General features: G+C 56.9%; 1 protein-coding gene and 1 pseudogene across 2 annotated transcripts; one reads left to right on the forward strand and one right to left on the reverse strand.

Annotated features, from left to right (window-relative positions):
- Positions 1-5,373: 5,373 nt before the first annotated feature.
- On the reverse strand, positions 5,374-10,561 carry LOC309601653 (sigma non-opioid intracellular receptor 1-like; the record flags this gene model as incomplete). Its single annotated transcript, XM_082334811.1, has 5 exons — positions 5,374-5,947; positions 7,423-7,509; positions 8,045-8,118; positions 9,483-9,609; positions 10,402-10,561. The coding sequence occupies 5 exons, from the start codon at positions 10,559-10,561 to the stop codon at positions 5,721-5,723; spliced, it is 675 nt and encodes a 224-aa protein (XP_082190937.1). The 3' UTR covers positions 5,374-5,720.
- Positions 10,562-10,740: 179 nt separating this feature from the next.
- LOC309601707 (galactose-1-phosphate uridylyltransferase-like) lies at positions 10,741-14,390 on the forward strand (annotated as a pseudogene). The gene is made up of 10 exons: positions 10,741-10,795; positions 11,494-11,662; positions 11,704-11,798; positions 11,931-11,979; positions 12,220-12,349; positions 12,573-12,629; positions 13,100-13,222; positions 13,368-13,499; positions 13,971-14,054; positions 14,146-14,390. The product of its transcript is annotated as a galactose-1-phosphate uridylyltransferase-like (transcript).
- Positions 14,391-23,395: the final 9,005 nt, after the last annotated feature.

Genomic DNA, 23,395 nt, shown 5'->3' on the forward strand with positions numbered 1-23,395 from the left:
TGTGTGCGCACGCAGCGGGACTGTGCTTGCATGCCTACGTGTGCGCTCACTAGGCGAGCACCACATGCGTGCATTCAGGGTGTCTGAGCATGCATGCATTTGTGCACACCAGGAGAAGTGAGTGCATTGCATGTGTGTGTGCAGGGAAGCCTGTGCACACCCACCGGGAGCGTGCCCTGCATGTGTGTATGTGTGCACACTGCGTTTAAGGTGTGTGTACACCCTGGGGGAGTGGAGGATGTGCATAAATTGTGCAGAGCCATTTGCATGTACATGCATTCGTGCAGCTGTGTGCACCGTCGGAGGAGCTGAGTGTGTGTATGTGTACGCTGTTGGGGACAACAATAAGTGCTTATATGTGTACACTGGCAGCTGGGTGTGTGCGTTTTGTGTGCTCACCTGTAGGTGTGTACAGTCTGTGTACAGGCAGGTGTGTGCATGTGCGTGTGTTTGGGGAAGGTGAGTGTGTGTACCCATACTGTCAATCCGTGTGCGAGCACAAAGGGGCATTTCAGGCAAGCTGCAAGCACTGAGCCCTGACCTCCATCCGCAAAAGCCGTGGGGTCACTGCAGCACACCCCAAGCTGGGGCCTGAGACCTGCCCACAGGCTGGGGCCACCGAGGGGTCCTCCTGAGGGGTGCTGTGTGTGCCCAGCCCCCGCTTGGAGGGGTCAGACTGCAACATGGCCTGGACCCCCCAAACAGGCTCCCAGAGCCCTGGCCCCTGCCTGGCATGGGCAGGATGAGGCCACGCATCTCTGTCACTGGAGGGACTCAGTGCTACTGGCTTGCCCTGTGTCCCCACTTGCAGCAGGGTAAACTGAGGCACCGGGGTACCATCAAGCACGTCTCCGGACATTGGACAAGGGTGTGAGCCAGGGTGAGCACACAGCACCCTGGCCCTGCTGCTGCACCACAGCACCTCACTGCCCTGGGTGAGCCAGGGCCTGTGGCGAAGCACAGGGCTTCCCCCACCGGCAGCATCCCCACGCTGTCCCCACACTCCCCCTCCGCCTGCCTGCCTGCCAGTTTTTTTCTGAGCCCTCTTTTCTATGGAGGCAGTTTTAGCAGGAGGCAAAGGAGGCGCCTACTCTTCCTGGTCTTTTTTGGGCGGGGCAGCTGCAGGGCTTGCACAGGTCCCTGGGGGACAAGCAGCAACAGCATCCCGCAACACTGGGACACAAGGGACAGTGGCTTTGGCCCGCAGCTTGTCACCGAGACCTCATGCTGCTGCACTGGGTGTTGGTGGCATGGGGTGACAGGAGCTCTGGGTGTCTACCCAGCATGGCACGGTGTCCTTGCCAGGGAAGCTCTCCTGGAAAAATGAGCCCCTTTCCTGGGAGAGCAGGGCAGCTCCGGACCCTGCAGGGCCCCCGGGCACTGTTTATCTTTGCGCAGGAGATAAAGCAGCTGTCGGCCATCCCATTTCAGGGCTGGACAGCTGTGGCTCACCCTGGCCCATCCCATCCCGCTGCAGCAAGGGTAGGGACCCTCCGGCACTTGCCAGTCCCCCAAGCATCAGTTTGTCGGTGGCTGGCCGACAATCCTTCTGAGTTGCCCCTGGGAAGATATGACTCAGCCCCATTTCAGGGAGACCCACAGGGCCAACTGGCACCTGGGACTCATTCCACAGGTCCCCATTGCACAGGGCTCCAGCCTCCCCTCCTGGTGTAGGTGCATTGCAATCCAGGGTGCTGGCACCCTCTGCACTGGTCTGTGCTCCATCTCCTGCACCCCGGGAAAGGAGGGAGCTGGAGCTGAAGGCTGGGCTGGGTGGGATGAGTCAGACATGGTGATGGTGATGGGACTTCTCCATGGCCCAGCAGGAACCCAGGCATTTGGGGAAGCTCCCCTCCTCCAGGGCAGAGGGGTTGGGGTGCTGGGGTCAACATGGCACCCAGGGGTGGGAGATGTGGCCAGGCTGGCTAGTGGCAGCACCGAGGTCTGCATGGGGAGCAGCATGTCCCATCACCCTGGGCATGACCGCCAAGGGACCCAGCCCAGCTGGACCAGCATGACTCAGTTCCTCCCTAAAGCCTCCACGGTGACAGCAGCAGCTCTGAGGCTCTGCACATGTGTCATGAAGTGTGTCTGTGCTCAGGCTCTTCCCAGGGCAGCAAGCAGGGCCATGTCCCCTCCACCCTCCTGCTTGGCATCTTTGCACCGCCAGGGTCTGGTGACACTCCTAGCTGGAGAGAAAGAGAAATCCCCCAGACAAATGGCTATCGACAGCTGCGGTAGAGGCAGCACAGATAGATACTGGAGGTATAGACAGGCACAGCAGACAGCGGAGCAGGTTGAGAGAGACTCTGAGCAGAGAGATACCGCAGGAGGAATCAGGAGATAGATCCTGTGGGCTGATCGATACTCACTGCATGCGGAGGGACAACAAGATAGAGCAAGCTGCAGGGGGAAGGTGTTTGGTGGGCAATGATGTGCATTTGTCCTGGCAATGGCTCTGAGGAGCTGCTGCTCGTGGTCGCTTCAGCTGGGGCTGGGACAGAGCCAGACCCACGGTGCAGGTGCCTGTGGCTGAGTCTCCTTGTCCATCTCTGGCCACCCCGCAGGGCTTTGATGTCCTTTGAGGTGCCCTGGGGTCCCACCTGGTCTCTGGGTACCAAAGGCTGCAGATCTGTGTCCTGGTCACATCCTCTGGCCCTGCAGGGATGTCCCTGCCACCCGTGGGCATCTCGGAGGGTGCTGGGCGCCTGCGTGTGGGCAGCCAAAGGGGAGAGGGGCAGCTTGAGCGTGAGCCCTGGCCCTGGCGCAGGGGCCGTGCTGGAGCTGGGTGACTGTGGATGAGTTCCCACTCCATGTCTCAGTTTTTCCATGTGAACCAAATAATGGCAAGCCACAGGGAGCTGGGTCTGTCCAGCACGGACATGGGCATGGGTGGGTCTTGGAGAGGAGGAGTGAGGAGGAAAGGGCAGAGGCAGCAAAAGCCTGTGGGACATGCCATGTCCAGGACCCATCCCTTGTCTGCTGGATGCTGGGGACACTTACCTGCTCTGTAAGAGGCTGCAAACACCTGCCCCGAAGGGAAGGGCTGCTTTTTGGGATCCTTGCATGCCTGGCACTGTCCCTGCTCAGCGCTGGGATGGGGACAACCCCTCCCACCACAGCAAAGCAGCTGGGGCTCCTGTGTCTCAGCCCAGCTCCCTCCAGGTGGCACTTGGCCGAGTCACCCCATGCTGCCCAGTTTCTCTGCTGGGCACATCCCAGCATGGCCAGGGACAGTGAGAAAGGTACCCCCGGTGCAGCCCTTAGCCTGGATGGGGACGTGGCCAGGCTGGGGGGAATCCCCCTCCTGTAATGGAGTTATTGACACAGGCACTATGGAAAACACTGCTGAGATTGTTCACACTAATGTTATTTAGCAGCAATATTTCTGTAATAAAAGAAATCAATGGGCAAGAGAAAAGACCTGTCCAGAGCTTTGATTTTCTCATTTTGATGGCATACTTATTTACTCCCACCAGCATGTCCATCGGATTTTCATTACATGGCCTTCGCTGTAAGCGGAGTGGTATTGATACGAGCTGCTGAGTTAGCTAGCACCTTCCCACGCAGGCCAGCATGGGATTGCTTGTGTTCCTCGACAGGGCCCCACTAAATCCCAGGGAATGGGCACAGCATGCCCACACACATGTGTGGACACACACACATGCACACAACTCTCCTCCCTAAACACATGCACATACACAAATGTCCTACCCATATGTGCCCAAGCACTCACACATGTGCAATTGTTCTGACCGTATGGACAGATGCCCAATTGTTCTACCTATATACACGCATGTGCACACACATGCACACCCCCCCACCTGTCCTGCCTACACCCACCTGCAAACTGTTCTACCTATATGCAAGCACACACCTATGCATGCCCAACTGCCCTGCCAAGACACACACAAAACCATCCTGTTTGCACCTACACACACGTGCATGCAATCTGCCTGCCAGCATGCACACACACACACACATACACACACAGAGACTATAGATCCTATGATCCCTTCCTGTGCCCTTCTCACACTGGGAGGTGTGTGTGTCTGTGTGCATGCATCTGTGTAAACCTCTCAAGGACCACCAACACACTAGGCCTGGGTCCATCCACCCCCAGGGCCGCATGCCTAGCATTGGCACCATCCCCCAAAAGGTTCTCTGTGGAGGCAGGGCCCTGGCACCAGCCCAGGTTTTCAGTCCCCAGCAACTGCAGTGGAGAGAGGAGTAACTACCATCTCCTGCTGGTCCCTGGGGAGCTGAGATGGGCCTGATCCTGCCCAGCACCACAACCTCTGGCTCCCAGGACCTTGGGCAGGATGATGCCAGCTGCCCGGGGACACCCATCTGTCCCCAGCTGCCAGCAGGACCCCTGCTGAACCTGGAGCTGGCTGGATCCAGCACCCTTCCCCATGGCAGGGGCTCAGCATGCTCCACAGACTCTCCCGGGGATCCAAGCAGGTGGGATGAACGATTTTATTACTGACATCTCTTTTCGGGTGGCAAATTAAAAAGTAGCCCATGTGCTGGGCTGCCAGTCGGCAGGATGGGGACAGTCCAGGTTGTGGGAGGAGGGACATGCTACAGGCCTGGTGGCTGGGGACACACATGTTAGTTCAGCAGCAGCGCAGAGGCGAAAGCCCTCCACCAAGCAGTGAGCCTGCCTGGGTCTGGCCACGGGGCTGCAAGCGGGGTCTGCAGCCGGGCTCAGCTGGGGAACTGCGATGCTCCCTTGGTGGCCAGGACCCTGCACTGGGACCCGAGCACGGTGGCCATCCCCAGGGGGTCTTGCAGCCAGGGAAAGTGTTTCAAGGGGCAAGATCCCGTACTGAGCTAGTACAGAGGTTCAGGCACCCACAGACACTAGATATGTGAATAGACCAGAGGCCACACAGAACAGGCTCTCGGTTAAGGTGACAGATGGTATCTCTCTCCCTTGGGGGGGACTGCAGGGAGGAGAACTGCGGGGAAAGGGACCCTCTTTCAGCCCCAGCCATCCCCTGGGGCAGATGACACGCAGGGGACCAGGAGGGACCTCCAGCACAGAGGCTGGGCATCCCTTCACTGCTGGGAGTCCCAGCACAGATCCCGCCCTGTGCCAGGGGGACACTGTGTGCTGCCAACCCATGTCAGCAGGGATGGAGCCACGGGAGATGCTGCCAGGTGGACACAGCACTCTGCACTGCCCACAGACCTGGCAGCCCGCCAGGGAGACGGGGAACCTCTCGGCTAACCTTTACAGTGGGTGCTCTGGCCCAGCTCACCTCATGCACCCTACCCTGAGGGGCACGGTGCAGCCTGGCTCATGCCAGCATCCACCTCTTGATGTCTCAGGAGCTGCAGAAATTTCATGGAGCCCGGGGACAGCCAGCCCCAGCCCCTCTCCCGCTGCATGCCAGGGGCACACAGCAGTGTTTGTACCCCACAAGGTGACTCCAGTCCCAGGGGATGGAAAAACAGGACATGGCTCCACTCAAAAGGGGGGACAGGCAGGTAGTAAAGAGAACTGGTGGTCTGCATTGTGGTGACCGCCATGGTCCCTCTGTCCTGGCACCCAGCTGGCCCATGGGGAAGGACAGAGCAATTGGGGGGAGGCACAGGGGGTCTCCTGCTGCCTCTGCTAAAGCCTGGGCCTGGGGAGGAGGAGGAGGAAAGGGGAGGAAGGCTGGGAGGAGAGGACCCAGCTGTGCCTGGCAGGGTGCCTCGGTAAGCCAGGCTCAGCAGCCCAAGGTGCTGAAGAAGGCATTGACTTCCAGGAGCAGGCCCTTAGCGTAGACATTCAGGGTGTAAAAGAGGGTGACAAAGTCCTGAGTGCTGAAAAGGGTGTCAGCCAGGGTGAAGGCAAGCATGGAGGGGATGAAGCCCTGGCCATACTCCACCATCCAGGTGCCTGCGCTCCACTGCACCAATGTGGCCTCTCCTGCCTGGTGCACGATGGTGTCCCCTGCCAACACACGTGACCAGCACAGCTCCTAGCAGCTGCCCTGCATCGTTCCCAAAGAGATGGGTGGGACTGGGACCTGCAGGGCTGAGCACCCCAGTCTGCGCACCCCAACTCCTCCCCAGTCTTGCTCACTTTTCTCTTACTGGCACCCACAGAGATGCTGGGATGTGCCCCAGGGGACACAAACTGCCCCATCCTGAGCTCTTGGCTTCTGCCAGCTGGAAGGAAGAGGCTCTGTGACAGCAGAGGACCAGCCCACAGAGTGATCGTGTCCCAGGACGTGGACACAGCCTGCAGGGTACCGTGGCTGCTGCGCTTACCTGGACAGTAGATGTATTGGGTTTGCATGGCAAGGTTTTGGTAGTGGGGGGCTACAGGGGTGGCTTCTGTGAGAAGAAGACAGAAGCTTCCCCCATGTCCGATAGAGCCAATGCCAGCCGGCTCCAAGATGGACCTGCCGCAGGCCAAGGCTGAACCCATCAGCGATGGTGGTAGCAGCTCTGTGATAACATATTTAAGAAGGGGGGGAAAAAAACAAACCTGTGCAATTGCAGCTGGAGAGAGGAGTGAGAATATGTGAGAGGAACAACTCTGCAGACGCCAAGGTCAGTGAAGAAGGAGGAAGAGGAGGTGCCCCAGGCACCGGAGCAGAGATTCCCCTGCAGCCCATGGTGAAGACCATGGTGAGGCAGGCTGTCCCCCTGCAGCCCATGGAGGTCCATGGTGGAGCAGATATCCACCTGCAGCCCGTGGAGGAGCCCATGCCAGAGCAGGTAGATGTGCCTGAAGGAGGCTGTGACCCTGTGGGAAGCCCATGCTGGAGCAGGCTCCTGGCAGGACCTGTGGCCCTGTGGAGAGAGGAGTCCAGGATGGAGCAGGTTTGCTGGCAGGACTTGTGACCCCGCAGGGGACCCAGGCTGGAGCAGTCTGTTCCTGAAGGACTGCACCCCATGGAAGGGACCCACGCTGGAGCAGTTTGTGAAGAACTGCAGCCTGTGGGAAGGACTCACGATGGAGAAGTTTGTGGAGGACTGTCTCCTGTGGGAGGGACCCCATGCTGGAGCAGGGGCAGAGTGTGAGGAGTCCTCCCCCTGAGGAGGAAGGAGCGGCAGAGACAACGTGTGATGAACTGACCACAACCCCCATTCCCCGTCCCCCTGCACCGCTGAGGCGGGGGGAGGTAGAGAAAATCAGGAGTGAAATTGAGCCTGGGACGAAGGGAGGGGTGGGGGGAGGAAGGTGTTTTTAAGATTTGGTTTTATTTCTCATTATCCTACTCTGATTTGATTGGTAATAAATTCATTTCCCCAAGTCGAGCCTGTTTTGCCCGTGACAGTAATTGGTGAATGATCTCTCCATCCTTATCTCGACCCATGAGCCTTTCACTATATTTTCTCTCCCCTGTCCAGCTGAGGAGGGGGAGTGATAGAGCAGCTTGGTGGGCACCTGGCATCCAGCCAGGGTCAACCCACCACAGTAGATCTCACTTCTGGTGGTCCCCTCCTTCCACTGCCGGAAGGTCCCCGAGATGACGGTGTCGGAGATATCTGCCCAGTACTGACCTACAGGAGGACAAACATCACCGGCTCAGCGCATCCCTGTCAGGGACAGCTCAGGACCCCAGGTCTGAGCCACAGAGCAGCCCTCCGGGGGGAAGGATGCCAGCCCTGGGGCCTCAACACACCAAGGAGCGCGGCTGGGTCTGGTACTCAGGCTGCCTGCGTGACCGGCCACATCCCAACAGTCTGGGCTGCTCAGTGTCCTTAAGCTCCATCGTTTCCAGCATGTTTGGCATTTGCTCCCTGATGAAGCGCTGGGAGATGTGATGCCCGCCACCACCTGCCAGCAGGATGCGGAGAGTCCTGGCCATGTGGCATGGCATGGCACAGCACGGGCCGGGACCTGCAGGCACTGTGGAACACCGTGGGGGCTGGTCCCCACGCGGAGGGTGTTTTCTAGCATCATGCTTCCCATCCAGAAGTGGAGCAGTGGGCTCCCTGCCCCAGGCACGCCATGGCCAGGGCAGCTGAACCTGAACAAGTGGGGTGGAAAGAGATCAGAGAAACTCCCCACCCGCCAGCCCTGTCCCATGCTTACCCAAGTGGCCCCCAGTGTTGACAGCCATCCCAAAGAGCAGCACATACTCAGTGAGTGAGGCGTGCAGGAGGCACATAGAATCATAGAATGCTTTGGGATGGAAGGGACCTTTAAAGGTCACCTAGTCCAACCCCTCTGCCATGGGCAGGGACATCTACAACCAGATCAGGGTGCTCAGAGCCCCATCCAGCCTGGCCTTGAATGTTTCCAAGGATGGGGCATCTCCCACCTCTCTGGGCAACCCATGCCACTGTTCCACCACCCTCATTGTAAAAAATTTCTTCCTTATATCTAGTCTGAATCTACCCTCTTTTAGTTTAAAACCATTCCCCCTTGTCCTATCGTTACAGGCCTTGCTAAAAAGACTATCCCCGTCTTTCTTATAAGCCCCCTTTAAGTACTGAAAGGCTGCAATAAGGTCTCCCCGCAGCCTTCTCTTCTCCAGGCTGAACAACCCCAGCTGTTTCAGCCTGTCCTCATAGGAGAGGTGCTCCATCCCTCTGATCATTTGTGTGGCCCTCCTCTGGACCCTCTCCAACAGGTCCATGTCCTTCTTGTACCGAGGACCCCAGAGCTGGATGCAGTACTCCAGGTGGGGTCTCACCAGAGCAGAGTAGAGGGGCAGAATCCCCTCCCTCCCTCGACCTGCTGGCCGATTCTTTTGATGCAGCCCAGGATACGGTTGGCTTTCTGGGCTGCGAGAGCACATTGCCAGCTCATGTCCAGCTTTTCATCTATAGGTACCCCCAAGTCCTTCTCCTCAGGGCTGCTCTCAATCCCTTCATCCCCCAGCCTGTATTGATACTGGGGATTGCCCTGACCCAGGTGCAGGACCTTGCACTTGGCCTTGTTGAACCTCATGAGGTTCACACAGGCCCATTTCTCCAGCTTGTCCAGGTCCCTCTGGATGGCATCCCGTCCCTCAGGCGTGTCAACTGCACCGCTCAGCTTGGTGTCATCTGCAAACTTGCTGAGGGTGCACTCGATCCCGCTATGTCGTTGATGAAGATATTGAACAGCACTGGCCCCAGTACAGACCCCTGAGGGACACCACTTGTCACTGGTCTCCATCTGGACATCGAGCCATTGACCACTACCCTCTGGATGCGACCATCCAGCCAATTCCTTATCCACCGAACAGTCTGCCCATCAAATCCATATCCTTCCAATTTAGAGAGAAGGATATTGTGGGGGACCGTGTCAAAGGCCTTACAGAAGTCTGGATAGATGACATCCATAGCTCTTCCCTCATCCACTGATGCAGTCACTCCATCATAGAAGGCCACTAGGTTGGTCAGGCAGGACTTGCCCTTGGTGAAGCCGTGCTGGCTGTCTCGAATCCCCTCCCTCTCCTCCATGTGCCTTAGCATAGCTTCTAGGAGGATCTGTTCCATGATCTTTCCAGGTACAGAGGTGAGGCTGAGCCTCACCACCTCACATGGAGCCCATCCACCCACCTGCGTTCACAAACACCCACTGCAGGTCCTCGTCCGGCAGTATGTGGCCTGGGTGCTTCTTCCGTAGCTCCATGATGATCTTGGAGAAAGCCAACTCATGGTCCAGCCCTGCAGCACCTGGGGTCGCCATGAATCCCTGGCATGGAGCAAGCCCTGCCAGCTCCCCCCCTTGAATCCCCTACCCAGCCACAGGGTCCCAGCACGTCCTTTGAGGGGTCTCCCCAGGGGAGATGTCTCCTTTTTCCAGCCTTCTGTCCCTGTGGCCACAGACCCAGCCCCACTGCCTCCCCAGATGGTGATGAAGGATGTGCAGCACCAAGCGCTCCAGCCCTACAGCCCACCCCAGGTGCTGGGCTATATGGGGGACCCAAGCAATGTGACAGTGACCCTGCCCTGGTGACATGCAGCCCCTCCGCTGTGACCACATATCCTGCAACAGCCCTCCCCTCCAGCCCTAGCTGGGGGGTCAGTTCTGCCCTTGACCCACCTGGGGCTTGGTTCCTTGACCTGGCCCAGCCCCAGCACCAAGAGAGCCACCTTAACCCCAGGTTCAGCCCCAACAGGGCTGGGTGATGGTGCTGCCCCAGTCCCCATCCCTCCTTCATTCCAGTCCCATTCCCCTAACCCAGTCCTCCATTACTGATCCCTTCCTGATACCGGTCCTGCTGCCCCAGTCCCAGCCCCCGCCCCCTCCCTGACCCCAGTCCCATTCCCCCCGTGATCCCGGCCCCCCTGTACCGGAACCTCCTCGATCCTGTGTCCTGCTATGGGTCCCTTCCCCAGCCCAGGCCGCTGTCCCCCCTCCCTGTCCCCAGTTCTGCTTCCCGCTCCTCATCCCCATCCCTCCTCGGTCCCGTTCCCCCCGCAGGCCCTGGCCCCGTCCCCACGGGCGGCGCGTACCCGCGTGGTGCCGGGCGAGCTGGGCGATCTCGGCGGGCGTGAACTCGTACCGCTTGTAGGTCAGCCAGCCCCGCAGCCCCTGCAGCACCAGCACCCGCGCGCCCAGCGCCAGCCCGGCCCGCAGCGCCCGTCGCAGCGCCTGCCGCTCCGCCGCCCCCATAGTGCCCGCCGGCACCGGGACAGGGAGCAAGACCGCCCCCGCCGCAGCCACGCGATGCCTGGCCGCGGGCGGCCTTGCGCCAGCGGGGCGGGGCGGAGCGGCGGCGGAGGCGGCTGTAAGGGGCCGGTCCCGCAGGGAGATGCTGGTGCTGTCGCCGTGGCTTTCGGGAAGGCCGCGGCATGGAGCCGCCGGCGGGGGAGGAGAAAGTGGGAGGTGGCCGCTTCCGCGCCAGCGGTACGGCCGGGGCTCCCTCCCTCCGGACCCCCGGCATGAGCTCAGCCCAGCCGCGTCCCGGGAAGCGGGTGCTGCAGGGACCCTTCCTGCCGGGGGGGGTTGGCAGCGGAGGGACCCCCCCCCCCGGACTGGGACAGGGAGGAAGGGGTGAAGCTGGGGGGGGGGCGGGGCTGGGGGCATAAAATGAGGTGTAGACCCTCTTGCAGGGTTCATAGAATCATAGAATGCTTTGGGATGGAAGGGACCTTTAAAGGTCACCTAGTCCAACCCCCCTGCCATGGGCAGGGACATCTACAACCAGATCAGGTTGCTCAGAGCCCCATCCAGCCTGGCCTTGAATGTTTCCAAGGATGGGGCATCCACCACCTCTCTGGGCAACCCATTCCAGTGTTTCACCACCTTTAAGCATTGAAAGGCCGCAATAAGGTCTCCTCACAGCCTTCTCTTCTCCAGGCTGAACAGCCCCAGCTCTTTCAGCCTTTCCTCATAGCAGAGGTGTTCCAGCCTCTGATCATTTTTGTGGCCCTCCTCTGGACCCTCTCCAACAGGTCTATGTCCTTCTTGTACTGAGAACCCCAGAGCTGGACACAAGCTCAGGTTGCCCGAGGAGGGGGCATGGTGGGTGAGGGGTGCCTGGCCCATGGGGTCTGTCTCCCATGTCCCTCCCTCCCTGACACCCTGCTCCTCTCTCCCCACAGAGCACCAGCATGCTTGTTACAACCCACTGCAGGATGACTGGGTGCTGGTGTCAGCCCACCGGGTGAAGTGCCTTTGGCAGGGGCAGCTGGAGAAGCCGTCCCCGAGGATGTGCCCTGCTGGGACCCCAACAACCCCCTCTGCCCCTGGGCCACCTGGGCCAATGACGAGGTACTGCCAGGCATCCAGGCTTCCCCTTCCACCCTGTCGCCCCCGACTCCATCTGGGTGCCCCAGTATGAGGGCACCTTTGTCTTCCCAAATGACTTCCCCACGCCCCATGCTGCAGCCCAATGCTTCCAAGCCTGGTAACTTCTGGGGGGAGAGCAGGCTGCCGAGGACCCCCAGGCTCAGATCCTAGGGGGTGCTGTAGGGTGGGCTGGAGGGGCATGGGTGCTGCCCTGGTCCCCTGTCCCTCCCTGCTCTCTGTCCTTCCCCAGGTGACAGTGATCACCCCTTGTTTCAAGCAGCAGCAGCCCGGGGCATGTGGTGAGTACCTCCATGGCTCCAGGGGGTCTGGGCTGCGATGTCAGCCAGGACACATGGGATGAAGCAGGACTGAGCCCGCACCCCTCCTTGTGGTGCCTGTTCTGTGCATGCCTGCTCTGTTTTGGGGGATTTCAGGGGTCTCATCCCTGTTCAGCTTCCCCTGTCCCTCTGTGACCCAGCAAGGCCACAGGGGTCCCTGAGGATGCCCCGAAACCCCGGCCATGTGTGTCTCCTCTGCAGCAAGGTGATGTGCTTTCAACCCTGGTTGGACCTGACACTGCCCCTCATGTCTCTGGCGGAGATCTGGGCCATCATCAATGTGTGGGCAGAGCTGTTGGCCAAGCTGGGTGCCTCCTACCCCTGGGTGCAGGTCTGGGGCTGGCGGGGGCTGTCCTCTTCCTGCCCCGGGGGTCTTGGGCAGAGGTGAGAGGCTGCTCTGGCAGCACCCTCCCAGCCGCATGTGGGTCCCCCATCCCCACCTTGTGCCCCCTTTAGCCTTTCCAGGCAGCTGCAAGGCTCTGCTTTCCTGGTGCGCCGGGGACACCGTGGCAACCCGGGACTGGGACCTGCTGGCTGCACCTCTTCCTCTGCAGATCTTCGAGAACAAGGGAGTGATGATGGACTGCTCCAACCCACACCCCCACTGCCAGGTGGCTGTCCCACCCGTGACCTAGCTTAACTGTGAGTCCCTGTGGGCAACCTACAACAAACCCAGGTGGAAGATGTGAACAGGAATCACCCCCCGGTCCCAAAGCTTTCTGCAGCGAGGATCCCCCCCATACTTGTCCTGTCACCTCCCCTCCTGGGGACCATCCCTTGCGGCTGCCGCATGTCGGGCTCTCTGCCTGGTGGCAGCATGGACCTGCAGATGGGTAGCATGGCTGGAGCACCCCTGCAAATGGGGGTACCGGCACCCCATGTGGGGGTGGCATGGCTGGATCCTCCCAGCTTGGCAGGGTTTAGGTGTGGGGGGGGCTGTGGCATGAGCCCAGAGTGCCCAGGGGATGGTGAGGCACTGCAGAGGGATGTGTTGGGGTCTCTGGGCTGGGTGATGATGCAGGGTGGCATAGCAGGGGGCTTGGGTAGGTAACCCGGCCCTGTGCCCTGATGTCCCTCCCAGGTGTGCACCAGCAGCTTCCTCCTGAACAAGGTGCGCCTGGAGGACCAGACCCAGCGGCAGCATCTGAGCCAGCACAGCATGCCCATGCTGCTGGAGCGTGCTGAGCAGGAGGCTTGCCGGAAGGTGAGGATGCGGTTGTCATCTCTTTCCCGGGAGCTGGATGTGTGCTGGGGTGGGCCCCCCAGGCCCCAAAAGCAGGGCCCCCAGGAGCACCCACCTCCGGGGCATCGGGGCTGCGCGTGTTCCTATTGAGCACAGTGTCCCGCAGGAGTGGCTGGTGGTGGAGAATGTGGGCTGGCTAGTCATGGTGCTGTACTGGGCCACCTGGCCCTTCCAGATCCTGTTGCTGCCCGCTGCCACGTCTGCCACCTCCAGGACCTCTGCGAGGGCGAGAGGGACAGTGAGTGGCTCCGCACTCCGCCAGCCCCCGTCCCATGTCCTTTGGGCTCGGCCTTCATTAGGAGGCAGCTCTGCAGCAGCCTCGCTGGTGCCAGAGGGTCCATGTCCCCCCTGGGGTGCAGGGCTGCTGGGTTTGGCTTGGGGGGGACGGGCACCTCTGTTATGCCAGGGCGTGCATCCAGGCACAGGCTGTACCAGTGGGGGGACTGTCATCCTTTTTGGGGTGATGAACCATGTGGTGCCCCATATTTTTGGGGTGCCAGCTGATTAGGAATGGAAGCTCCTCCTGCTGTGTTGCTCAGGCTGTCTGCATGGATGGGGAGGGGACTGGCCAGTGCATCCCTCCTGCCTGTCACCGATGTCGACCCAGGGAGGGGTGCCGAGGCTGACCCCCTCCCCCAGCTGGGCATGCTGCCTGCCCTCAGTGGGGGCTGACCAGCTCAGGGTGCGACTTCCCAGCACTCCTCTGCAGGCCTGGCCTCCATCATGCAGAGGCTGCTCATCAAGTACAACCACCTCTTCGAAGTCTCCTTCCCCTATTCCGTGGGCTGGCATGGTGAGTGGCACGGCTGGGTGACCCTCAAGACCCTCTCATCTGCGTCCTCATCCCCTCCCTGGGGCTCACACAGCGGCTGCACCCCCAGCAGGAGCCCCCACAGGCCTCTACCTGGAGGAGGACTGCAGGCACTGGCAGCTCCACGCCTACTACTACCGCCCGCTGCTCTGTTCCGCCACCACCTGCAAGTTCATGGTGGGCTACAAGATGCAGGCGCAGCGGGACCTCACCTGGAGCAGGCGAGCACGGCTGGAGGGGGGTGGTGGGGAGCCGTGGGGACCCATGCTGGGCGGTCCCCAGGACTGGCCGCTGGCTGCCTCTCACACTGTGCCCTGAGGCATGCTACAAGCAAAGAGCCAAGGAGACCTCGTGATAGGGAGCAGTGGAGCCAGACCTCAGCTCTGCGTGAAGCCAGGGAGAGGAGTCACCTGAGGGTGGTGAGAGCTGAGGTCTGGGAACTTGTGTCACTTGTGAGCTCTTGGGTCTCCCAGCTTCTCCTGAGCCTTGTCGTGGCTGGTCCTGGCTTAGGGACTGGTTTTGCCTGTTCAGGTACCCCAGTCCTAATCCTGCTGCATCATCGTGCACTCTCTCCTTCCCCATCCCAAGCTGCATCTTCCTGCCTCTGCAGCATGTTCGTACCATCACTGAAGGGCTCACCCTCCTCCCAGTCCAGTCTTACTGGTGGGACTGGGAGTGCTGCCTGCCCCGTGGAGGGGCACAGCCCCTCTGGCCAATAAAACCTGGAAGCAAAGTGCCTCTGCCTGTGCCCTGGTGACTCTCGGCCCTGGGTGGGAGGTTTGGGGGCTCTGGTGGGGACCCCCAGCTCCTGGGGGGAGGATAACACTGGGGGCTGCGGGGGATGCGCTAGCAGCCCTATGCTGCTTGCTGCTGTCCTTGTCTGCCTTGCCTCTTCTTCCTCCCTGGGGGGAGCTCTGCGCCTGTCTCTGAGCGCTGCAGGCTTGGGGAGGAGCGGGAGGAGTTTCTGCCGCCCAAGGCTTAGCCAGCTCCTGGGAGAGGGCTGAGCCCTGGCACGCTCCCTGCATGGAGGCTGCTGGCAGGAATGCCCGGCCCTGGAGCTGCTCCTCTTCCTCCTCTTTGCCTGGGGCTGCTGGGCTGCAGCCCTCGTCCTGCCCGCCGCGGGTACTGGGGCTGCTGGGATGCAGCGAGGGACTGGTTCATCGCTAGCCCACAGGGGCTGCCAGGGGGTCCAGCTTGGCTCACTGTGCTGCTGCCCCCCTAGTACCCACCCCATGGCGCGGGGCAGCATCAGCCCCGTCCCTGGGCTGGGGGGATGCTGCAACCAGCTCTGTGCTCTTCCCCCACCGGCAGCCCCTTCCCCCAAGGAAGCCCCGGGGCAGTGCAGGGGTAGGTCCCAGATGATAGTGATGCTCCACAGCTGATGTGGGGGGATGCCCAGCGCCATCTGCCATCATGTCTTCACACAAATATTTTTTATTTGTCATTGAAGAGCCATTCTCATAACTCCTTAACGAGGCCCCTATCCTTGTCAAGTCTGTGAGTGGGCTCCTGGGGGCTAGAAGTATCTTGTGAGGAGGGAAATGCTCTCCTCCTACCTACAAGACCATAATTTGTGGGGAGGGCCATGTCCCCCCTGCCCCATCTGTGCATCACTCCCCCATCCCCACTCATGGGCAGGGGTGGGGGCTGGCCAGTGTGAGGCTCAGAACCGGGCTGGATGCAGCCATCCTGGGTGCTGGTCCTGATGTCGGTAAAGATTAACCTTGCTCATTTTACCCTAACAATACTATGGCATCATGAAACAGGATATATGTTTCAGAACAAAGAACCCTAAAGTGAATGATGGTTTGCTTCGCTAACGGTCCGTAAAGGACTGCTTAGTGTTGCCAAAGCTAAGTGAACTTAGGGGAGAGGTTGTTCCGGCAGGGGGAGATCGCGACCACCGACTCAAGGACCACCCGCTCAAGAAACCCACCCACCCAAAAGGTTAAGGAAGTAAAGGTCTCGAGAATCATAGTGAGCATGCGTAGTAACTTACATGGCAGGCGAAGAATTTTAACCAATCGTTTAACAAAGTGACAACGAATATGTATTAGATGATTGTATAAATAACTGTTAGTTTACACCAACGGTGTGCCGGTTTGTACCATGCACCCGTATTTGCGCATTTACGTAATAAAGGAAAATACCTCGACTCTGTGTGTGAATTGGGCGACACATACCGCATGTTTTTGGGACAACAGGGTGGCCAAAGTGAATTGGTGGGCTACCCTCTGGCTCCTAAGGAGCAGGATCTCTGCTAAAACTGGCTGCCTGACTTGATGGGAAGGATAAGGGAGAAATCTCTCTGCCAAGGGGTGAGGCCAGATGTTTTTCCTGCAGCTAAGAAAGTGCCAAGAAGGAAGCCTTGCCTTGTGAAATGTCCTTGGAGAGCTGCAGGGACATGGAAAAGTGTCTGCCAAGTGACCTCCTCACCTGACCCTGCTTTTCCAGAAACAAGCATCCTTTGTCACAGGAGGAAACTGCAGCCCAGGGCAATGATGTGGCATCAGTAGGTGGGGAAGGCTTGGAGCAGCATCCTGCATTCCTGGGCCTCAGCCACTTTCCCTCTGTGCAGATAGCTTGTGTACTCAATGTGTTACCTTACTCCCCTTTCATTAGCCTGAAATTATCATTTGTAAAAAAGGGTAAAGAAATCCAAATCTTCAAGAAGTCACTAAGGCTATTGTCTGAGGCTTGTTTTTTTAAAAAAAATCAAAGAAACAAATGTTTCTTTTTGATGTTAAAAGGGCTGCAGGGCTGGATCCTGCTCTTGCTTCCAGCACTGTGAATCCAGAGCGAAGCAGCGGTCCCCCGGGCAGGGAGAGGCTCTCCTCTGCACTGCAGGCAGAGTCTGGCCTCCCAAAGTTTTGGGAAAGGGGTTTTCCCCTTTTTTGTGACACCTTGCTATTAATGAGGTTAGTAACAGATGCATTTGCAGCCTGCCTGCTGTGGTGCTGCTCTGGGAATATTTCTCCTTCCTGATTGCTGTCTTGTCTACCTTAAAATGCGGCCTGCTGCTGCTTTGATAACTGGATTGAAAGGCTGTTTTAGTTTTTCACTGCAGCCTTCATACGTGCCTTTGGCTCAGCTTCTGATTAAATGGTGCTTTTCTAGCACCCTCCATAGTTGCCCCTCAAATTGACCCAGGGAGGCCCATGGCAGCTCATCTCATGGATTTCCTGGGGAAAACCATTTCCCAATGGGATCCCACAGTCCCACTCAACCTTAGCCCTTCTCTCAACATTGTCAGCTGTATATCAGCCTCCTGCAGCACCCTGTGTGCAGGTACTGGTTTGGAGGATGCTTTTCAGCAGCAGATGGGCCGTTGTCGCATGCCATGACCCTTCTTGCATTTCAACTGCAAAGGAGCTGGTGAGTAGCTATTATTTGCCCTGCCAATGACCTTGAAGCATGAGACCAAAAGCTTGTGTTCAGATGAAACCTCCTGCACACCCTTTATGGACATGGTCTGCTGTCAGGGTCCGATTCTGCCAGCTGTGATCTCTGGTCTGTGTTAAAGTTGGATTTGGCTCTTGGTAAACAAGCTGAGAAAGCTGGAGCTCGAGCAGTGGAGAAAGCTGGTTCCTTAGAACTGCAGTTTGTTACTGCTCTTCCAAAAACAGATCATTGCTCTAGAGATCATAATAGCTACTGGCATCTGCTCACAGGGTATCCAAGCTGAGACTAAGGAAGGAGCAACGCATAGGGCTGAATCTGAGCAGCAGATTAGCAATGGGGCTCGGCAAGGCCAGGAGCTGTGACATCTGGAGAGACGCCTGGTGGAGGCAACAGCTTCTCATTCCTGCCTCCCCAGGACTCTCTGCCCTGCGAAGGGGGAATGTATACCCCAGAAATGACCCAAGATGGTGCCCATCAGCAGCATTCTGTTTCTTTCAGAAGCAGCATTTCAGGGTGGCTGCTGGGTTTCTACCACCAAGTTTAACACCTAATCTGGGAAAGAAGAACCCTAATTTGGGAGGGATGTGCTGCCCTGGAAAGTGGGTGAGCACTGCACCTGGTTACACTGCAAATGATGTTCTCCACCCCTCTAGCACCACAGACATCCTGACAAAGCTCGAGCTGCTCCATGAGGATGCCAGGCACTTTTCGGTAAAGGTTTTGCACTCCCTGATCAATACCTGAAGCCTCCTGCTGCTCCACATTAGGGCTCAGGTACGGGGACCGTAGCTGATTACGTGCAGAAGAAAACTCTGGGCTGAATCAGAGACATCCAAGATGTCATACCCTCTTTACTCATCAAAATACAAAAGCAAGGATCTCATCTGGCTGCTTGGCTGTGCTGAAATAATAGCTCATTCAGAAGGTGGAATTTAAGCCTAAAAGTTAACATTTGTGGTGTGTATTTATAACAGGCAGGCACAGGGAACCTACCCATACTGCATTTAATTTCTTCACAAGCTCCTTTGATCCAGGCATTACTGTCCAGGCAAAACTGGCACAAATTTCATTGCAGACATCACCAGCTGTGCTGCTGAGAGCTGCCCAGCACTGGGACTGAGAGTAGCTGCATTATAATTCATTTTAATTGAATGGTTGGGCTAGCCACACTGGCCAGCAATACTGCTTCAGCTCGTCACCATGAGTGCGTTACCTCCAAAACCCAAAGGCTCACCTGCCTCACAGATGGGAGATGAAAAAATGGGGCACTTGCCAGGCACTTGCAGTAGGTCTCAGTTACAGTGCATTGGGTGATGCATGGGCTGATGCTGGGAGGGGGAGGGCACCTGGCTTGGCTGGAATGGACCCAGTGGGGTATTTATGAAGGCTGCTGGATGCCTGTGGAATGTGTTTGGTCGAATCCCTGCAGAGAAGGGGATGGATTCTGGGTTTCCAGGTTGTTATCACTCTGCCCTGGGGTGAGCAGGGGGACCATGAGCCCTGGGGAAATCAGGCATCCCCTTTCCTTTGAAGGGAGGGAGGTGACTGCTGGAGTCACCAGTCCTTCTCAAATCTCCTCCTGCAGCCCATTGGCCTTCAGGATACAGTTATTCTTGCAAAGCAAGGAGAAGCACTGCTGTTGGCTGGCCCGCGCTTGTTTTGAACACATCAGAGCCAAGCTGTACCAGAGATCCAGCTTGGAGAGGAGACAAACCCACTATCTGGGCTCCTCCAGTAGCCCATGCCTAGCACATGACTAGTGCATGCCTAGCAAAGCCTGCTCCTTTCCCCAAATAATATCGCAGCCTGCTGCGAACACTGGGCTTGCTGGAGCATGGTAAGTTCACCTGCTGACCTCTCCTTCTTGTACTAAGAGAGAGTAAAGAATATATTTATTTCCTCCATGTCTTCTCCATGCCTTTACAGACTGTTATTCTCCCTGGCCCTGCACAATCTCTTTTTCAGACAGCAAAGTCCCACCTGACTCAGTTGCTCCTGATGCAGAAGCTGTCCCAGATCTTGGGTTGTCTCCATTTGGTCTTTCTGAGCCAGGGAGCAGAACTGTGCACACTGTCCAAGGGGTGCAGATTTACACTACAGTATGGTGATGTTTCCTGTTTCGCTATCATTTCCTGACAACTGCTACCACTTCTGTGCTGCTCCCCATTACGCAGAGCAGCAGCACCCAGCTCATAAGCCCGGCAGTGCCCCGAACAGTTTATTTCCATTGTGTTCATCGACCCCTGTGTTTAATTTGTCATTTCATTGCCAAATCTTTTGACATCTTTTCAAAATCAGGTCCCTTTTTGATCACCCTAAACACATGATACTGGCAGAAGATGTCACCTCACTGTCTACCTCCTTCTCTGGCTCATTCATGAACAGATCGAGCATTGCGGGTCCTTGTGCTCCCTCCTTGCAGGGCTCTGATCCTCTGCTGAGAAACTGGCTTTCATCCTGGCCTCTTTGCCCATTTCTAACCAGGGAGAAAAATCTCCCTGCTCTTCTGCTGCCACCTCAGTTCTTTTAAGGGTCATTTTGTTGCTTGTCTTCAGGTTTGTTTTGAGATGAGCCATAAGAAAGATTCCAGGATGGGAACCTTTCCAAACCTGCTTGCAGTGTGTTTGGATAAAAACGGTCCTTTGCTTTGTCCTGCTGTGGGCTTGTCCTCATCTGATCATCTCCTGGTCCTGCAGACTCTGCTGCTCCTATGGCTGAATGAGGAACCATTAATTTTAATACCCATGGCAAATTAATCTTCACACTCTTTTGTGGCTGCCTTATTGTGTATTTACATTTAATCTGACAGAGGCTGTGCTCTTTTTTAATTCCTCAGTTGGACAAGCATTCAATGTGTGAAGACTGTCCCCTTTCCTCCCTCGCCCTGCTGTTTAACCTGGATGACCTTTCAAATGTATTTTTCTGCAAGGAGGAACGTGCCCATGTTGAACCTCTGAAAGGGCATCTTTAAACGGTCCCTGTGCCACCCACAGACGTTTCATCTCTTTGGCTCTTTGTCTTGTTTAGATTCTTTTTAATGAGCATCCTCGTTGCAATGTCATTATCCTTTCTCAAGTAAATGCTGACAGGGTGGACTTGGGACATGGTTTAGTGGTGGACTTGGCAGTGTTAGGTTAACGGTTGGACTCGATGATCTTAAGGGTCTTTTCCAACCTTAACGATTCTATGATTCTATGATTCTATGACTTCTGCCCTCCCTGCACATATGTGATGGTCACGTTACGTGTGGGTTTTCTTGGTGCTGTTGGCTTGGAGGACACAGCAAAGTGTTATGGCTCTTTCAAGGGCTCAGGGACCAACTGTTCTGTGCAAAACCCTCTCTAGTGCCAAAAATGTCATCTCAGCATCACACAGGGAAATGCTCTGTAAATGCTAATTTGGTTTCAAAGATCCCCTGGAGCCATGGTAGGAAAGGAGCCTGGAGGTGTCCTTCAAGCTGGAAAATGGCAGCAGTGTTGTCCTCACCACTTTCCACCCCTCCTCCTCCCCCAGGAGAGGTGTCTTGCTGAATAGTTCCTCAATACTGCAATTGCAACTCCGAGGGTATGTACAGAAGTGTGAAAAGCACTGGAAAAATACATCTGCTGCCTGGATGCTTCTGGTAGGCTATGGGAAACAGTTTGCAATTAGTACATGGGATGCACAATGAGATAATTAGCCACCAGTTAACAGGATGAATGTGACAACCACATTCCCTGCTTACTGATGTTTGGCTAATTTGCCATCAACATCTTTGTTAAGTGGTTATGAATTACACAGGAGGCACAACGAGCTGGAACTTGCTAACAAGGGCATAATGATGTGTGGCTTGCAGTTGTTTTGCTAGCCCCACATCTGAGCACAGCAAGGAACTAAGGAAGGGAGGCAAGCAGGCAATGCTCGGTCGGTGTCTGTCCAGGCTTTGAGACAGGCAGACGCAGATGTGTCCGTGTGACTGGGTCAGCACTGTGCTGGACTGAGCCAATTGTCCTGCTGGGAGATGGAGATAATTAGCTTGAGCCCAGCATGATGCTGATGGTACTTTTGGAAGATGCTGCCTAAGATATTTCAAGGGCACAGAGCTAAGCAACCTGTTAAATGCTCTTACAAATCTAACAAGATAACCAGTCACCTGAGAAGCTGAACAAACAGTTGAATTTCCACTTGGAGGTGAGCAACCTCTGCAAACATCGAGCTGTTCACTAGGAGACTTGGGGGCAGTGTGGGAAGAACCCCCAGGGGCCACAAAATGGGGACGGAAACTCTTGCAAAGCAGCTTGTCTTCAGCGATTTGTCTCTTTTCTTCCTGGCTCAAATGAGAAGCTGCAGAGACAACATGAAAATGAAATATAACTGGGAGGAATACCCTATTTCAGCTCTCCTGTGTCTCTTACTGCTCCCTCCGGTCCCTGCTGCTCATCTGCAGAAGTCCAAAGTAAAGTGTTATTGAGCTGCTGTATCTGATTGACTTTTTTTCATATTCCCCAAAGGGCCACAGTGACTGGAATGCTGCTTTGAACAAGAGAGGACATCATTAGCCAGTTGGCAGGACTGGTCCTCGTGAGATCCATGCAACACCTGGCCCGGGCTGCTGAATGACCAGGTAGCAAGGTCAGCTCTCTGCTGCCATGTGGGAAGTGATGCAGATATTTGGAGCAAGGATGGAGACTTAGATTAAACCTACCTTGATAACACACTCAAATAATAGTAATATCCCCCGCAATGTCTCTGTGCCCCAGTTCTCTTTTGCAGAGGATCTCTCTGCTGCCCCATTGCTGTGATTCCTCCGATGGGATTTGGTGGACTTCAGATGCACCCTTGGGATTAAACTGTGTTGGGAACCTTCCCATCCCTGGATTGAATGTCTGACTTGGGACCTACTGGGTTTTGACTTGGCTCTGAGCTGCTCACCTGCTGGCAAGCCCTGGGGGGCTACCAGCCTCCCTGGGGGGCAGAGAGAAACAACTGGTGGCTTTAAAGGGGGGTCTGAGCCCTCCAAGTCGCATAGAGAATTACTGAGTGAGTCTGGACTCAGAGACATCTTAATGGACATTGAATTGTCCTTCCTCTGCAGGCTACAGTGCAGGGACGTGGTGGACAGCCCCTGCCAGCTCTGTCACATAGTGGTGAAATGGGGAAGGCAACATGCCAAAGCCTTTAGGGATACCCCTCTCCTGAAAGCCCTGGGCTGTAGATGGCCACCGCACTGGCTGGGGGAGCTTGGCTGGGGACATAAGGTTGTGCTGGGGTCCAGGAGGTGAGGATGAAGATGCTGTTTCTCTCCACTGTCCCTCATTAGAGGCTGTTGTCTTGCAGCACTGCTGAGGAGGAGAGTTGACAGAGGAATCAGCCCTATTTTTCAGGGTGTGCTCTGCCACCTCTTCAAGCTGCTCAGCCTGACCCAGCGGGCTCTGTGCAGTGCAGCTCAGGAAGCGAGAGCACAATCCCTTCCCTGGCTGCGCTGCAGGCAGGAAGCACGAGGGCTCCTGAACTTTTGTGATGGGGAAGAAGCGTTGTGAGCTTTTGCAGCTGTTTGCAGAGTACAAGTCCGTCCAATGTTTTCGGGCTCTCTGTCATATTCAACAAGCCAGCTGAGCTGTGGTCTTCAGCCCCCTTCCTCTCTGGGGGACTCCAGCCATGTCTCTTTGGCTTTCAGATGGAGGGTGCTGCCCAGTGGTCCGTGTGCATCTGGGATGTCCAAATGGGGTGTGCATCTGCTCCCAAGCCAATGCTGCTCAAGCCTGGCACAGAGATGGTTCCACCGCTGGCTTCGGTGACAGCAGGCTGAGCTGCAAGCGGAGCTGGCTTGGGAGCAGATGTATTTGTTGTCCAGTTGGCCCCGCCAAAGGCAGGAGCAGAGACCTGGCTGTGCTACCTGTTTCCACCTCAGTGCAGTCTGCAGGGGAAAGCAAGCCCAAGCC

Source organism: Platalea leucorodia (assembly GCF_965183815.1).
Source record: "Platalea leucorodia genome assembly, chromosome: W".
In the NCBI taxonomy this organism is placed as follows: domain Eukaryota; kingdom Metazoa; phylum Chordata; class Aves; order Pelecaniformes; family Threskiornithidae; genus Platalea; species Platalea leucorodia.